The sequence below is a fragment of the Acomys russatus genome, chromosome 1 (assembly GCF_903995435.1).
Source record: "Acomys russatus chromosome 1, mAcoRus1.1, whole genome shotgun sequence".
NCBI classification, from domain to species: Eukaryota; Metazoa; Chordata; class Mammalia; order Rodentia; family Muridae; genus Acomys; species Acomys russatus.
Genome location: NC_067137.1, coordinates 82,845,158 through 82,864,365, shown reverse-complemented (window position 1 = coordinate 82,864,365; position 19,208 = coordinate 82,845,158). Strand labels below are relative to the sequence as shown.

The 19,208-nt window shown below is 34.0% G+C and overlaps 1 protein-coding gene across 1 annotated transcript in view; it reads left to right on the top strand.

Annotated features, from left to right (window-relative positions):
* C1H14orf39 (chromosome 1 C14orf39 homolog) overlaps positions 1 to 18,556 on the top strand; it is a 35,661-nt gene extending 17,105 nt beyond the window's left edge. The window contains exons 11-17 of the mRNA XM_051146934.1: positions 2,261 to 2,346; positions 2,525 to 2,571; positions 4,984 to 5,045; positions 6,407 to 6,582; positions 8,756 to 8,900; positions 14,800 to 14,857; positions 18,360 to 18,556. Coding sequence (XP_051002891.1) covers positions 2,261 to 2,346; positions 2,525 to 2,571; positions 4,984 to 5,045; positions 6,407 to 6,582; positions 8,756 to 8,900; positions 14,800 to 14,857; positions 18,360 to 18,556 — 771 coding nt within the window. The remainder of the gene's footprint in view (positions 1 to 2,260; positions 2,347 to 2,524; positions 2,572 to 4,983; positions 5,046 to 6,406; positions 6,583 to 8,755; positions 8,901 to 14,799; positions 14,858 to 18,359) is intronic.
* Positions 18,557 to 19,208: the final 652 nt, after the last annotated feature.

Sequence of the window (19,208 nt, the reverse complement as noted above, 5' to 3'; positions counted from 1 at the left end):
CGTACATTCTTAGATGTTTTCTGACAGCAAAATTATTCTTAATTGAGGACCACTGGCTTACATAAAATTCCTTAAAAGATTCCAAAATACAGAAAAATTGGAGGCTATTTGGACCTGTTAGATAGCAAAGACAAGGATAGGAAAAAAATTTATACAATCAGTTAAGTGTGATCTTAGATGTAAAAATCCTAAATAATTAGCAAAATGAATTTAGTGGAATAACGTTAATAGCATAAAAATCATAGACACTCACTTTTTCTTCTAACAGATTTAGTGTATCTGGTTTTATTTTGATGTCTTTAATCCACTTGGACTTTAGTTTTGTGCAGGGTGATAAATTTGGAGCTATTTGCATTTTCCTACATGTGGAACTCCAGTTAGACCAGCACCATTTGTTGAAGATGCTATCTTTTTTCCATTGTATAGTTTTGGCTTCTTTGTCAAAAATCAAGTGTCTATAGATGTGTGGGTTTATCTTGAGTGAGGTAACCCAGACCTAGACACACATGGTATATACTTGCTTATAATTGGATATTAGCCCAACATAGATATCCTCTGAGAGACTCCACCCAGCGGGTGATTGGGACAGATACTGGGACTCACAGCCGGACTCTGGATGGAGCACTTTGAGTTATATGGAAGAGTGGGGATCAGGAGCTCCACAAGGAGACCATCAAGGCTGGCAGATCTGGACCCAGAGGGGCCTGCACAAACTGATGCACCAACCAAGGACACTGCAAGCAGAGAACCTAGACCCCCTGTTCAGATATAGCCGATGGACAGCTCATTCTCCACATGGAGAAGGGGAGGGGAGAGTGGGGGACTGCCTCTCACATGAACTCGGTGTCCATGATTTGACTGCTAGCCCTTGGCAGAGAGGCCCTGTGGGAACACAGAGGAAGGGGATGCAGGCTATCCAGATGAGACCTGCTAGGCTGTGGTCAGACGGTGGGGGAGGAGGACCCCACCAGTCAGAGGTTATGTGGAGGGGAATAGGGCAGAAGACGGAGGGAGAGGGTACAGGAAGATAAGAGAGGGGAGTACAATCAGGATGTAATGTGAATAAATTATAATAAAAAATTAGAACAACAACAAAAGAGGTATGATCAAGTCAATAGCCTTTAAAACGTCCAAGATGCCATTGAACATTTCATTTCTGCTACCAGTAAAGACCAAGAATTCAACAGTTTTAATGAACATCTTAAGTGATTTTTTTATAACATTAAAGAGTTTAAAACCACACACACACACACACACACACACACACACACACACACACACACACACACACAAATCATAGACACCTCTGAGAAGTGCAATTATCTTTGAAAAATGATTCATTACATTTATAGATAATTAAACATTTTAGCACCCAACCCCTCAGAACTGGAGTTACAAACGGTATGATCTACAGTGTGGGTATGTGAGGCACCAAGTTGGTGCTGGGAATTGAACCCAGGTCGTTCTTAACTGCTGAGCCATCTTTCCAGTTCCATATGTGTGTGTGATACTTTGTGTGTGTGTGCGTGCACGCACTCATGCACCTTGACACACATGGAGGTGTCATCAGAGGATGACTTTCAGGAGTCAGTTCAGCCTTTTATCACATGGGTTCCAGGGATCAAACTCAAGTCATCAGGCTTGACAACCAGCACCTTTTATCTACTTAGCCCTATCTGTGGCCCCCAAGAGAGATTTTAAAGGAACCATAGTGGACCCTCCAAGGACTGCCAGCTATCAAAAAATTCACTCACCTTTTCCTTAAAAAGTAAAATGTATTTCTTTGAGGCATACTTGACATGCTACAACATTTACCATTTAAAAGTGTACATTCAGTGATTTTTAGCATACAGGTTGCATAACTATCATAACTGTCTGATTCCAGAGTATTTGTATCACCTCATATATTTCTTAAAAGAACATAGAAATCAGGTAATCAATAAAGAAAATGATAATACTCGTTTGGTTAGTGAATATGGATAAGTTAAAAATTTTAACGTTTACCCTAAGTGTAACTACCATAAATATTTACCATACTTGTCAAAACATCAAATTACTTAAGAATCCTAAACGTTTTTGTTTCTCAGTATAGTTACCTTTATGTTTTCTATGTAGTTACTTCAGTTCATGAATGTAGTTGTAGGTATTGATAATAGTGGCATGAGAAGAAAATGCTGATGTAGTTAGAGATCCCAGTGTAACTATGATACGTGGTTATTATTTTATATGGGAAATCTAATGCATAATTAATTTCTTTCAGATATTTAATGACTCGGGTATGGATAGTAATACAAAGTGTTCAAATGTTCCAGCTGTTAAAAGTTCACAAGGTTTTACGCAATTCAGGTAATTTTCAAAATAAAAAAAATGTCCAGAGGGTTGGGGTATAATTCAGCGCTAGCATATATGTTGGCTTTCAGTTCCTAGCACTGCCAGCCCCTCAAATAGAGAAACATTTTAATCTCTGAGATAACTTGTAAATATTGACCTGAAGTAATAAAAATTTATATTTGTTGCATTTTAGATTGAACCAGCCGAATTATAGTCAATGGATTGAAAAAGGACATACAGGTATATGCTGTTCATTTTTTTTCTAAATAAGAAATTTTAGCAGTTTTTATACTAAATAAATTATTTGAATGTTTTCAATTCTTACTAATGGATAGACATATGTGGTTTAATAATACATTTTTATCAGAAAATAAAATAAATACATTTTTTGTAGAAAATTTGTAAAATAAAAAACATATATGAAGGAAACAAAGTGTCACTAACCAGATATAACTGACACAATATAAACTGGTGCATAGTCTCTTAGTCTTCTTTTAGTATACATGTATATTTTGTTCTTTATCCCCCCAAATTTAAATTATACAATAAATGTAATTTATATCCCATCTTCCTACTCAACAATATATAGTCATTACAAATAAAAAGTAATGATATGAGGTTATTTTTCATATCAATAGTTTTATTTGTAATGACTGCATAGTATTCCATTGAATAAATATAGTGGATTTCAGCTATTTTCTCACATTGAATATCTTTTTGTTTTCTATTTGAAACTATAAGTAATGCTTTTATGTTATTTTATATTAATTTTTGCTACCTTGACTATATTCTTTGACGGAACATCGTAGAAAGGCCATAGGATAGATGTGTGAGTTTATTTTCACAAGATGAACTAAATATTGGAACTGTGACAAACAATGGAAAATATTTATCTTTTCAAAATATCTATATGTGGATATGTGTACATGGATATGTAGTTACATATGCATACACACATGAATATTTGTTTGTATATCATACGCCACTATATAGATACATTTTCGTAACCTATTAATGAGTCACATTATACCCTCTATCATGTTATATGGAAGTCATCTTTTGGCTATTTTAAAATTTTACAATAAAATTTTACATTCTGAAACTAACAGTTTTGTAAATTGGGGTTGGAGAGGTGACTCAGCACTTAAGAGTACATCAACTCTTCCAGAGCTCTCAAGCTCAGTTCCTGGTGCCCACAAGGACAACGTACAGCCGCCTGTAACTCCAGTTCCAGGGGATCTGTTGCTCTCTTCTGGCTTCTTGGGCTGGCACACATATGGCATACATTCACATAGATACATATACATAAGTAAAAATAAATCTCAAAATATTTGTACATATATACATTTTCAGAATAGTTATATTTCATCAGCATATTCTTCTCACTTCTCATATATGGTTCAACTGAAACAACATGCATATCCTACACAGCTGAATACTCTCTTTGCTTTCTTCTAAGAGAAAAAAAAAGACTTTCCTGTGTATGTGATCTACTCCAGCTGTTTATAATCCTCTTCATAAACTAAGCTGATTGTATTAAACAAGGAAGAATAGATAATCTCTTAAGAACAGTGCACCCTTGACATAGAGATGTTGGGAAAGACATGTAGCTGGACAGAGGTTAGGAGCTCTGTATTTAGCATGTGTAATGAGGCTTCATACTCAGGAAGGCATGTAATTATTTTAGAAAAAACAAAGACTTTAAACAATTTCAAAACCTATAATTCAAAGAAATTAATATGTGGTAAAAATACTAACTGTAATTTAAATGTAAGAGGCAAAGTGTGCAAAGCTTTCAGAAAATAGATTCAATCTGATGTTAGAGCTAATTTTCTTAGAGTTCATGATTTTTACAATGGCTAGTTATCTCAGCCAAAATTGGTACAGCCATTTTGGAAAAGCGTTGACACCTGATAATGGGAGATACACATACTCTGTGTCTCATACGTTCACATTAGATATACCTAGAGAAATACAAATACAGAATATATCTAAAAATGCCATTGCATGGTTTCCAATGCCTATTTGTTGTAGAATGTAGATATATGGAATATTTATACACGTAATAAGAAAACTGTTTATATGCAATGATATGAAGGAGTCACACAAACAATGCTAAACAAGAAGGAAGACAGAAAAGAAAGATATTTAGGTGACAAAACATACTAGGAAGTCAGGATAGGGATTACCTTTGAGGAAGAGGCCATGGGAAGTGGGACCTTCTGGAGTGTTTATGATGTTTCTTTACCTGGGTAATGTCTTTTTGTTAAACTGTTAACTATTACATTTTATGCTCTTATATGTATGTATTGGGCAAAACCATATGACCTTGCCATTTTTTTTTAAAAAGATGTATTTATTTATTATGTGTACAGTGCTCTGCCTGCATGTACACCTGCAGGCCAGAGGAGGGCACCAGATCTCATTATAGATGGTTGTGAGCCACCATGTGGTTGCTGGGAATTGAACTCAGGACCTTTGGAAGAGCAGCCAGTGCTCTTAACCTCTGAGCCATCTCTCCAGCCCGACCTTGCCATTTTTAAATAGACATTTACAAAACATTTCACACAGCTAAAGCAAATTGTTTAATTTCATAATGAGATTACACAAATGAAATAATCATGAATCTGTTAAATCTTGTGTAACAAATAGATGCTGAGTGTGGAGATAAAGAACCAGTAAGACAACTAAGAGACTCAAAATGTACTTCACAGGTAAGTCACATGGTAGGTTCTTAGTTTCTAAGCAGAACATCCTAATTTTAAAAATACTTTGTGTTCATTTAAATCTTAGATTTATTACATTGAAGATTACTTACATAAGAAGTTGTTAGCTTGGAAGTCAGGTTCAAGGAAGTTAGAAATTTTATTTTTCAGATTAAAAGAAGAATCCACAAAAGCTCATATGAACATATACCAAAAGTTGTCACTCATAAGTGATGACACATATTAAGATTGAAATCAATTCATGATTGAGGAAAATAAATTTGTTTGGCAAGATTGAATGATTTGCCTTGGCAAGTCAAGACTGGAAGATATGGAAGTATCTTGATAATTTGGTATAGTGGAAACCTTTAATGAACAGATGTAGACTAAGATAACAAGGGCTAAAATGAGAAATAACTAAGCACTATTCTACTGTAAAGGAAATCACAGGCAATCAGCACATTATAGTTTTTTACACAGACCCAAATTGTTTTTGTAATAGGATTTGGCATAATCAAATATGATAAATCTCTCCCCCCCCGGCTCTGTGTGTGTGTGTGTGTAAAAATGAAATAAAGTAAAAATTAGTATTCTGGCTCTCAATCTTTCGAGATAAAGTAGTATAAAGTTATAATGGCAAAAAAAAAAAAAAAAATGCAAACACAGAGTAGGGAATTGTTACTATTCACCTCAAAGTAGAGTTACTTGAAATAACTTATGAAGAAAGATTTATTACAGTTCAAAGTCTCAGCGTTTATGAATATTGCTCCCATTACTTTGGGCCAATATATCATGGCAGAAGTTCATAATGGAATCAGACACCTCATCTATGGCCAGCATTTTTTTTAAAGAAGAGATCTCACATTCCCCTCCAAAACATGCCACCCACTATGATCTAAAGAACTAACATACCCTACCTTCTAAACTTTTCACTACCTCCAAGTAATGCTAATCTGGGAGTTAGCCTGTAACAGAGACCCAGATTATAGCATAAAGCAATAAGCCAGATTGCTTAAAAGTAAACTTTCTTAACAAGGAGTTAGCAGAGTAGAATGTGAAATTTTTAAAAGAAAAATCATTCCTCGATATTTTATTTCAATTTCAGCATTTTGGGTTATCATTTAATTTTTTCATGTAGAGGTAAGAGATGGAGCTGGGAGGAAGAGAAGAATAAGTGGATATATATGTGTCTATGTATGTATATATGTATACACACACACACACATATATATGTATACACACACACACATATATATATTCACCAGTTCTAATTTTACTTATCTGTGAAGTGATAACAGTTAGTACATTTTATGTATGTTCTTTTAAGTAATAGTCATTGTTGAAATGTTTCTGTTACTTTCCATTTGTAGACCATATACATAGAACACTTTGGAAAGTTAGTAGAAAATAATAGTGTTGAAGAAGAAAGAACTGAGAGTTTTCCACAGACTCCTGAAACTCCTTTATTTCTAAGAACTCTCGAACCTATGAAGACACCTGAATCCGTGGAGAAAATGCAGTTCCCTAAAAGCCCCTTCTTTGAAATGTATGTTTTTTATTAATAATTCTAGTTAGATTATTTATATGTTGAGTAATATAAGTAAAGTACTTAATTAGAACTTGAAAATGTTTTAGTATATAAGTATTTCAGTCAAGAAAACAAGGGAGAGACTATGTCCCATCTTCCCCTTTGTACAGTTGTTAGTGTTCTAGACTCTACTCCCTGTGTTTTTTTTTGTTTGTTTGGGGTTTGGTGTTGTTAAAGTGAGGATGATAAAGATCCCGAGTACTCAGTATGACAATAAGGAGGTTTAAGGTTTTTAAAAAGATAAGTGTAGAAAAGTTAAAAAGTCAAACTCAAGAACTACTGTCACATATAGTGATGGTGGGCTACTTATGGAGTAATGGTTCAGCAATCAGTTTTCCATATATGTAGTGTATGAAGCAAGAATTCCCATTTTCTTAAGATTAAGTGTCTCTAATATGAATATACAATGTTGGAAACTACTGATTTAGAGTTTGCAGCCAAGAATGTAATGCTGCATTTGAACTTTGGGCTCAGTTCAGTCTGTTCTTTAACACTTAACTCGAACTTCCTCTAAGACATAAATCAGATTTTACTTCATCAGGTATCTTCTACCTGTGTTCTACGTCTATATTTTAAATTGCTAGTAAAAATTTTTATTTATGAATGTCATACATTAACTCAAGCAAAATGTATTCATAATAGAACTTACCATCAAATCCTAAAATTTTGAATTAATGTTGTGTTATATGATAAAACGCTGGATGAAAATATGATCTGTAAATGTATGTCACTCATTTATGATTATAGAGATAGCTGTGGCAGTATTGTCAGACTAAATATTACTATATAGCTATACTTATCTGTGGGCTGGTGGGGCTAGGGAATGCCTCTAAGGCCTCACTCATGATAAGTACACACTCGGGCCTAAGCCACACTACATCCTTAAAAACAAACAAACAAAACAGGCCTGGCAGTGGTTGTGCACATCTTTAATCCCAGTACTCAGAAGGCAGAGGCAGGCAGATCTCTGTGAGTTTGAGGCCAGGCTGGTCTACAAAGTTAGTCCAGGACAGCCAAGGCTACACAGAGAAACCCTGCCTCGAAAAACAAACTAAACAAAACAAAACACTTTGTAAGCAGTTGTTGGGCATTTTATGCTAATGTTTCTTTTATATTAATGACTTTGGTACACTATCATTTTTATTTTATAGATGAGAAAACAGAACCATAGTTGATAAAACTAGTTAGTGTTAAGCTTGAGTTGTTTTTATTTGTTTCTTTGTTTTGTTTTTTTCCAAGACAGTGTTTCTCTGTGCTGCCCTGGCTGTCCTGGAACTTCCTCTGTCGACCAGGCTGGCCTTAACTCAGAAATCCACTTGCTTTTGCCTCCCAAGTGCTGGGATTAAAGTCATGTGCCACCACTGCCTGGCTTAAAGTTGGGATTTTAAACTTAGACCACTCTGGCACCATATTATATACTGTTATCTGTTTACTCCAGATCATTTATAGTTCATCTTCTCTTCCACCACTTGTAATGTCTGACCTCTCGTTAAACATATTTTGTGACGAATTTTAAAGATCTTGACGACTGTCAGAATTGAAAGCTTAGATTTAGAGCTTAGAAATCTACGTTTCAATGACACTTGCTATTCTTTTAAGCAAATCACTTTGTTTCTAAACTTCAAAAGTATTTGCTGCAAATGAAAATGATAATAATAGCAATTTTTGATGGGCTATTGAGAGAAATAAATTACACTTATGTTAGCACCTAGAATAGTGCCTGACAACATATTCTTAGTAAGTATTCCCAATTACTATTCCCAATTGATTTTTATATTCTTTACTCAAACCATCCTTTCTCCATAACTTTGTCACTTTAATATCCACCTCCAACCTTTCTCTTTTCCTTCCTTCCTTTCTATTTTCTTTTGTTTGTTTTTTGAGACAGGGTTTCTCTGTGTAGCCCCGGCTGTGTTGGACTCATTTCATAGACCAGGCTGGCCTCGAACTTACAGAGATCTGCCTGCCTCTGCCTCCCGAGTGCTGGGATTAAAGGTGTGCACCACCACTGCCCACCTCCTCCAACCGTTCTTTAAAAATTCCTACCTGTATGCCATTGGTTTTGGTGCTTCCCAGTCTACATTGTTTATTAGTGCATTTATAAAATTTTGATAATTTTTAAATCTTTCTGTAACAGAACTAAAAATATAGTACCTGAAGGACAGAAACAAAAGGATTCTTCTGGATTTTCATTTCTTATGAATTATACTTCTCCATCACCTGGACTAAATTTATTTGATTCTTCTGTATCTGACTCAGAAATCTCATCGGATCAGGTAAAGTGAGAACCAAATTTTTATTTCTAAAAATTGTACATTGGACCTTTAGGCAATTTTAGTTCTTTAGTACAAAATATTCTTGGGACAGAATATTTACAGAAGTGACTTAGAAAAATGCTATGTATGTAACTCAGTGATGTGGTGCTTGCCTGATGTCCTTGAGGCATGGGTTTCACCTCCAGTGTGGAAAGAGTTTTGAGTATTGATAGTATAGCAAAGTTCCCTACAACATTTTCATTCTTACTTCACATGACCCAGAATCATATTTATTTATTAAAAGAAAAGAAAATATTGAGACCAGAGAGATAATTCACCAGTTAAGATCACTGCTGCCCTTCAGAGGACCTGAGTTCAGTTGCTAGCACCAATGTCAGGTGATTCACAACCTGTTCTGGGTTTCCAACAGCTTCTTCTAGCCTCCAAGAGCGTCTGCACATACATTGCATACATACATAGACACAGAAATAAAAATATATCTTAAAGCCCAGCCCAATGTGGTGGCACACGCCTGTAATCGCAGTACTAGGGGAGGCAGAGGCAGGTGGGTGTCTGTGAGTTCAGAGCCAGCCTGGTCTACAAAGGTAGTCCAGGACAGCTAAGGCTACACAGAGAAACCCTGTCTTAAAACTAAAACAAAAACAAACAACAACATCTTAAAAGAGAGCATCTCTGGCTAGGATATGGTTCACATGATGATAGAGTGTTTGCCTACCAAACATGAGGGCTAAGCCTGATTTCCTGCACCCAAATCAAATCAAATTAAACAAACAAAACAACCCCCCCGCCAAAATACCTTATGATAAGGATGATCTAAAGTGTTGTTAAAAGCAGATCAAAATTAATTTGGTTTTATAACTAATGTGTTACACATTTTGAATGTAAAAATAAACTACATATTATTTAATTTATAATGTTATCAAGTTATATTAGTCTTTTCAGCTATATGTATGTACATGGCAGCGTTTTATTAGTTAATTTTAAAAGACCTGAAGAATTTCTACTTTTCAGTGATTCAAATAATTATAAATTCTTTACTTCTAATTTAGCAATTAAACTCAATGTTAAATCATGCTTTAGTAGACGTATACAACAAAGGAAAATAGTTAAAACTAGACACAGAATCCTATTCAGTACTTAGACATCTAGAGTGTATGGAAGTTGGTGAAAATAATTCAATTTCCTTCTCTGTAAATAGAAATAATGACAGTGGCTGCCATAGAGTTTATAAATATTAAATGAGTTTAAACACAAAACATTTTCAAAAGTATCACTGACAAAGTACAAATATAAGTATTTCTTGTTATTGCTCATTTAAGTAACTATACCCAGAACTTTTATGTGGCTTAAGTTTTTGTTACAGTATATTAAATTGAAAAAAATATAAATTTGTTGATAGAAAGTATGACGTTATATGTGTTATAGTATTTTATAGTATTTAATATGTTTAGCTTTTGTTGTTATTTATATATTCATTTTATAAGCAAGTAATTTCTAAAGTAAATGTGCTAAACATAAAAAATAGACCACAAGAACTAAATTCTCTTTATAATAATAACATGTACTTAAATATGTATAACTTTGGCTGGAAGCACATACATTTTGAATAAAAAAACTATAAAACCACTGAAGAATCACTGAAAACATAAATACATAAAGTACTTACATAGGAAGAAAATATTATGAAGATAGATTTCTTTTCAGTGCAACTTTCAAAATCCTGAGAAGTTAGCCAGGTGGTGGTGATACAACATTTGAATCCCAGCACATGGGAGGCAGAAGTGGAGGAATCTCTTGAGTTTGAGGCCGGAGTAAATGCCAGGAAGCCAGGGCTACACAGAGAAACCATATCATGAAAACCAACAACAACAAATCCTGGAAGGCTGTTTATTTTTTATTTTGTGTTGTATTGTTGTGGTGAGTTGGGGAAGGAAACTACCCAATTAATATATTTCCTAAGACAAACATGAGTAATCAAGAAAATGCTCAAAAGTCAAATTGATAATAGGATGAAATTCTAAACATGTAATTAAAAGAACATAATAAAGAAGAAATTGATTAAGAAATCATAAAAGAACAACATAAAGAAACAGCATAAATTATGAACTTCTTAGTAAGTGTGTTAATATCAGTGAGTTAAATACTCCACTAAAAGGCAGATATAGTCCAAATGAGTAAAAAAGGAAAGACCCCAATGCTTAAGATATCTATAAGAGACACATATTTCAACATAAAGGTGATGATAAGTTGAAAATTAAAGATGTAAAATTATATTTCATGAAAATTCTAAGTCTAAGAAGGCCACAATGGCTATATTATCGCCTGGGGATACCCTTCAGGATAAAGACATTGTTAAAAATAAGATATAATTTATAAAAATTTAAAAGTTCAGCTCATAAGGAACTTATAACACTCACAAATATGGTTTATGTCTAACAACAGCTTTAAAACATGTATCATAGAGCTATGTATTGAGCTTAGGCGTATAGTGCTTGCCTAGTGTTCACAATGCTTTGGGTTCAATTCCAAGAAATAAAAGTAGCTGGGTGGTGGTGGCGCACGCCTTTAATCTCAGCACTGGGGAGGCAGAGGCAGGTAGATCGCTGTGAGTTCGAAGCCAGCCTAGTCTGCAAAGCAAGTCCCGGACAGCCAAGGCTACACAGAGAAACTCTGTCTTGGAAAAAGAAAAAGAAAAAAGAAATAAAAGTAATGAGTTAATTGAGTAACTAATTAACTAATCAATTTTACATAAGAGGATAAATAGAGACCCAACTATGGAGATTTTATGCTCCCTTTTCTTAGCAGTTGTTAAAATTAGATAACACAATAAATATTTCCTGTGAGATATGAATGATATGAGCAATCTCTTTGGTATAATTGACCTTGATGAACAGCATATGCAACAACTGCAAGTTTTCAAGTGCTAATGGCATAATTACAAGATATACCATGTTTTGGTTCATTAAACCAAACTTGCTTTGTTTTGGTTTGTTTTGATTTGGTTTTGGTTTTTTGAAACCAAAAAACACAATGTTTCTCTGTGTAACCCTCGCTGTCCTCAAACTGGTTCTGTGTAGACCAGAGTGGCCTTAAACTAATAAATCTGCCTGCCTCTGCCTCCCAAGTGCTGGGATTAAAGGCATGCACCACCATTACCAGTTTGTATTATATTAAAGTAAATTTCTATTTATTAAGATTCATTGAATGAATTAAGATTCACTAAATAAATCTAAAAATGTTGCAATCACAGTGTTCTCTGAGACCACAATACAATTAAATTGTAACTTAATAAGATATCTAGGGGAAAAACATTAGTTTGTGAGTCAAGGAAATAATCATGAAAGAATTCAGAAATGATTTTGAAATTACTTATTATGAAAATCACCTTATCAAAGATGATAGTTAGATAATTTAGTTACTAAGACAAATAAGTAAAGAAAAATGGTCTAAAATTAATGCTATTTGGTTCTCTTTTGAAAAGAACAATAAACAAATCCAAAGTGAGTGAAGAAATAAAAAAGACTAAAAATCAATTAACTGGAAAAACAGACAAAATTAGTAAAGCCAAAATAGATTCTTTAAAAATAATTGGCAAGACTAACCAATTCCTAGCTAAATTGACCACAAAAAGATACCTCTATTAGAAATTAAGAGAATATAATTATAAATGTTAAATATTTTAAACTAAATTGGTCAAAGGAACTTATTGTATACATTAAAACTGTATAGGATGGATGAAATGATTCAACCCTGGTCCAAATCTGATGACTTTCTGACAGGGACTTACATGGTAGATAGAGAGAACGGACTACACAAATTGTTCTCTGACTTCCACATGCACTCCATGGCACATGTGCACCTACATGCACATGCACATAATAACTATATTCATAAAACTGTATAAACTTAAGTGTAGTCAAAATTGTTATAAAGTTATAAGGATTGAACAAATAATCAGTGGTATAGGCTACAAAGTCTTGAAACAAATGAATTTAGAATGTGATAAAGTTGGGACTGTTAAATGTAAGAATAAAGAAGAGACTTATAATGGGACCTCATGATGCTGAGAAGCTTCTGTAAGGCAGGAGACACTGTCAACAGAACAAAGCAACAGCCTACAGACTGGGAAAAGATCTTCACCAACCCTACATCTGACAAAGGTCTAATATCCAAACTATATAAAGAACTCAAGAAATAAACACCACCAAACCAAATAACCCAATTGAGAAATGGGGCTCAGAACTCAACAGAGATTTCTCAACAGAGGAATATCGAATGGCTGAGAAACACTTAAAGAAATGCTCAACATCTTTAGTCATCAGAGAAATACAAATCAAAATGACTCTGAGATTCCACCTTACACCCACCAGAATGGCTAAGATAAAAAATTCAAGCGACACCACATGCTGGCGAAGATGTGGAGAAAGAGGAACACTCCTTCATTGCTGGTGGGAATGCAAACTAGTACAACCACTTTGGAAATCTATCTGGCGCATTCTGAGAAAACTGGGAATAGGGCTTCCTCAAGACCCAGCTATTCCACTCCTTGGAATATACCCAGAAGATGCTCCAGCACACAACAAGGACATATGCTCAACCATGTTCATAGCAACCTTATTCATAATAGCCAGAACATGGAAACAGCCTAAGTGTCCCTCAGTAGGAGAATGGATAAAGAAACTGTGGTACATTTACACTATGGAATACGACACAGCTATTAAAAAAAAAAAAAAAGGAATTTCCGAAATTTGTGGACAAATGGATTGAACTAGAAATGATCATAATGAGTGAATTAACCCAGAAGCAGAAAGACTCAAATGGCATATACTCACTTATATCTGGACACAAGCCCAAGGAGCATGTCCCATGAAAGTCTTCACTTATCAGTAAAGTGGGACAGAGGGGAAGACATCCTGTTGGGACTTTAGGTGAGAGAAGCATGGGAGAAAAGGGAAATAGAAGGATCCAGAGGGTTCTAGAAACCTACAAGAACATTACAACAGGTGGATTTGGGCCCAGGGGTTCTGCTCAAACTATGGCACCAGCCAAGGACTATATGTGCAGTAAACATCAAACCCCAACCCAGATCTAGCCAATAGACAGGACATTTTCTACAGCTGAGTGGAGAGGGGGACTGACTTTCACACGAACCCTGGTGCCTCATATTTGTCCACGTCCCCTTGATGGGGAGACCTGGTGGCAATCAGTGGAAGGTTAGCAGGCTACCAAGAAGAGACTTGATACCCTATGAGCATATACAGGGGGAGGAGGTCCTCCTTAGTCACAGTCATAGGGGAGGGGAGTAGGGGGAAAGCGGGAGGGAGAGAGGAATGGGAGGATACAAGGGATGGGATAACAATTGAGATGTAATATGAATGAATGAATAAAAAGGAAAAAAAGTAGAAACTTATATGTTACACCAATAAAACTTAACAGAAAAATTAAATTTAAAAATATTAACCATAAAATTAAGAAATATTAACCCTAAAATATTCAGAAGAAATATAAAGGGATGATTTAACTTACTAGGATTTCTTTATTTATTTATTTCAATGCTGGGAATCTAGACTTAGACCTCAAGAATACTACCACTCTACCACTGAGTCACATCCTCCAGACCAATACTTGCTTTAAGATAAGTAAATGACAAATTTATTCAACTAATGCTAGAGAGTGAACTTAGAACCTCATGTATGCTAAACAAGGATTCTGCCACTGAGCTACATCCCAATCCCAAAGACAGAGCTTATTTTTAAGTCTTGTAATATCCTATGTAGAAAGTTACTGTTATATCTACTCTACTAATACATGCTGAAAGTTAAGCCTCTAGTGTCAAATATAAATGCTATATAAGCTCTTTTTTATTTCACAAGTAATAGTTATGGAAATTATTTTTCAGTTTAATGAACATTACTCTGCAGTAAATCTAAATCCTCCTTCATCACAACAAGAAATTGGTAAGTGATTTGAAGTTTTATACACATACACACACACACACACACACACACACACACACACACACACACACACACACACACACAAATGTTAACTTTCCTCCATGGTACTTGGTTTATCTCTAGCTGACTTTTAGGCACTCAATTTATTTAAGATATTTACTTGTAGACCCTGCTAGCATAATAGATAGTGCTGCAATCTCACCCTACAAAAAGTAGTCAGAACTGATCTGTTCTCTTTTCCCTTCTTCCTGCCCTCTTCCTTTTTCTTCACTCTTTCAGCTCTTAAACATCTTTCACAACTCTGCCAACCCTTGCTTTCTTCAGTATTACTGACTTCTCAATTATCAAACATTGTGGATATCTTGTATTTGTTATCATATTTAGTCCTCTTTAATAATTTAACATTATTAACTATTCCATCTTTTTAAAAAATTATCTTCTACTATCTCTTGAGTAGCCTTTCTTCTTTTATTCTTTGATTAGTTAATTCAATCAATATTTGTTTATGTGGATGTATTTCATTTGGAAAATGTCATGCTGCTATAGACAAGACACATGGTGCATAGAGGTCACCTTGACACATGAAAGCTGTACTATTAGTTTCATATTAGTCATTTATCCCATTTTAGTCATGAGGCTCAATATCGATATGCCAGTTCATAGCTTCTGTAATTCAGGTGTATTCTTACCCAGCACAGTTGGGAGGCACGACATTCTATATTTACCCTTGATCCCATATTATCTAAGAAAATTGTATTATGAGAAGCAAAACTCTTAAGTCATCCTTCTATGTGGATCTGACTTGAGTTAACCCTGAAATACTAAGAAGGAAAACAAAGCATAATAAGAAGACTAGGAAATGCCTGTTTTAGGAAAATGGTTGTTGTGCTGCAAGGGCATTAGGAAACACATCAATGAAACACATTTGAACAGAGACCATGAGGAGACAGAGGTAATAGCTAATGGAAAAAGTATCCTAGGAAAAGAGTAAAAAGGTCTTACATGGTAACATGCCTTGTATGTTTAGTGAAAATCAGGTAAATTGTATGATTTAAGTGGAGAGAAAGGAAATTTAAGTGGAGAGCAATTTAATGCAGATAAAATAAGTCAGAAGTGTGAGAAGGAACAAATCATGTGTGACCTTTTAACTATTAAAATCTTTAGATTTTTCTTCTAAGTGAAGTAAGAAGCCACTGGAGGGTTTTGAGCAAATGGCTGAATTTATCTGACTGGGTTTTTTAAGGATTACTGTGGACTGCTATATGGAGAACATGCTATGTAAAACCAAGGGTCAATTTAAATGATTTAAGTGGAAACTGATGGTTGCAAAACCTTTGTCTAAACTCTAGACTTTTATTTCTGATTGGATAGTGATAAGCTTTTTATATCTAAGATACCTCTTGACATTAAAAACCCAGTGTATCTGAAATAAAAGCTATCCTTCTGATACCCCTGATTGTATCCCCGTTATTCTGCTTGTTATGATTCAGAGTATCAGTGATAATTTTAGCTTTTCTCTGTTGTTGTGATTAAATGTGACTAGTTGTCAAGCTTTATCAATTTTTTCTCTATTTTTAGTGAGATTATTGTGTTTCCAGCTCATATCATGGGGATATTGCAGTGACATCCTTATTGATGTTTTCATCTTCTCAGCTTACCTAGAGAGCTCAGTTTCATCTTCTTTATGCATGATGTTGACCTAGATCATCTGCCATTGTTAAATACCTAAATGGCTTCCATTGACTGTTGCTCACCATCATCCTACTTTTCCAACTTAAGTTCAGTGTAACTTTGAAGCTCTTTTTAAGAACAGATTACCTGTGCTTGGTCAAACTGAACATTTCAGTACATCTCAAATATGCGCAGACTGTTTTACTTGCTTGTTTCAAGCAACACCCCACTTCACCTTTATCTTTGAAGACTAACTTCTCTTCCATCAAACTTCTATTTCCACCATCTACCTTCCACTCCCAAAAAATCTCTCAGCTTTTTCTGAACCTCTTTTTTTAAAAATGTTTATATTCTGCACAATATCAGTAAGTATTTATGAATACATATAGAACATCCTCTGAATCTTTGGGAATAAAGATTTGCTTTATATTTATTTTTGAATTTCTCAGAGCACCAAAAGCGCTATCTTACATAGTGATATACTTTTGTTTATAGAGTGATTAGGAATTTTATGAAGACTTCATAGTAACTCTTAAAAAGAAAATAAAACTCATTTATGCAAAGGGAAATTCAAGTTTATATATTTGTCTGTTTAAGTCTTATGGTTATGAGATGAAGTTGGTAATGAGTAACATAAAAAGGGGCCTGGGAGAACTCAAGTGTATGCTGATCAGTGCAGCCTGCTGGCCAGGGTCCAACTATTGGTTGGCTCAGCTTTCTTTAGAGTGAAATAATGGATGTTAAAAATATATAAATGTCAGAGTGGCACAAAGAAATTTTTTTTGGTTTTTTCCATATACAGGTAACTAGTTCTGTATATGGAAAAAGGCTTTATGCCACTTGTTTTGAATAAGCCTTTGTATTGCTGTAGATGTTAAACTGCTTAGTAATTGTTGATATTTTAAAAGATACTGAAAAGCATTTTTACTTTCAGTTTTAAATAATGTATAATGAATGAACATTGATATATTCTTATGCCAATCCTTGGAGTCAACAAGCAAATCTGCAAGTCAATTTAATTTATACATTTTCTTTCCAAACGATGGAAAACTCTCTTCGCAGATTGCTAAATAAATAAGTAACTCAATGTTAATGTATATATTATATACTGCTATTTTATAATTATGCAATAAATAATATCTGGGTAAGTTTGACTTAATGTAGCATCTCAGATGCAGCATTTTTCCTCTCTGTCCCCATTGCTGTGGTAATAGGGAAGGGACATTTTCTATGTAATCCTGAGATAATATGTTTTTTCCCTTTTTATTTTCACTACTTCTAGATGCTCCTTTCTATCCATTCTGTACATGTTTTCTAAAGTAACCTTATACAGCAGTCTAAGTCACATTATATCTGTGCTTGAAGATACTTAATGGTTTCCTGTTATATATTTAAGTCTATATTCTATAATGAGTCATTCAATAGTCTTTGCAAGCTCATCCTCACTAACTCTTGCTTAATATAGCTTTGCTATTTTTCAGCACCCCTGCTAAATTGAATGGATTATGTTACCCCAGTATTTCCTATGCAGATCTGTTTCTGGGCCTATGCACTATTCTCTCTATTTGAGATGTTTTACGGTACTTTCTGTTATGTATATGAGTTCTTTATTCACTTGAGTTCAAATTGTTTATAAGTAGGGCTTAAATTCAAGCATACCTTTCCATAGTACTAAGGACAATGCTTTATGTGTATGAAGGATACCTTTAAATATTTGCCAAATAAATAAGCAATGCAATGTAAATGTGTATATTATATGCAGTACACTGTAATCTAGTAGATTGTGTTATATAACATGAATACAATGACATTTTAATATTATGTTCTTCAGGAAACTTATTTGAGAAATCAGAAGAAGATGCCTTCACATTTTCTTTTTCATCCGATTCTTCAAATCACACATTTGGAACTGGAAAAGATGACTTTAGTTTTCAATTTTCTTTTGAACAGGATCAAAACACAATGCCTTCCTCTTCCCCAAAAGATTTTTCATCCTCACAAAATAAAACACAATTTATGTTTTTTTGAATTATTATTTTTTGATCCATTTAATGCTCTATAATAACTTCTTAAAATCTGTATTATCACTGAATGCAAGATATATTTTTATCAATTAAAGTAGTAATTGGTTACTACAGTTGAATTATTTGATTGAAGTTATTTAAATATTGAATATTTTATCTTTATTTGTGATATTAGCTAATCATTATTTATTTTGATGCTGACTTTCTAAGCCCTACCAGATAATCCTTTTATCTTAGAGATGTTAATACTTTTTCCCTTAATTTTTAAAAATAATATTAAGACAATTTCTCTCTGGAATTTGATTTTTAGTCTAGTAGTACTTTAGTTATTTTGATGAAACAAACTATCAGAAGACCTTCTAATGATAACTTGCAAAATTCATAGTTTATCCATTAAAGATTTGCAATCACTGGATTTTATTTATGCTTCTTTATTGCAGAATACAGAAAGGCATTCTGATAATAATTTAAAAGAATTCATATCAATGAAGAGAAATTTTATGTTATTTCTAAACACAACAATGGTAAAATTCTAATTTTGTTAATTATGTTAGTATGTCTTTAAGAAAGTGAAAAATGAAAGAGTAGTATCTGGAAAATTATATCGTTCTGTCACTGGTTGGCCTGGCTTTGCTTAAATCTTTTTTGAAGAATAA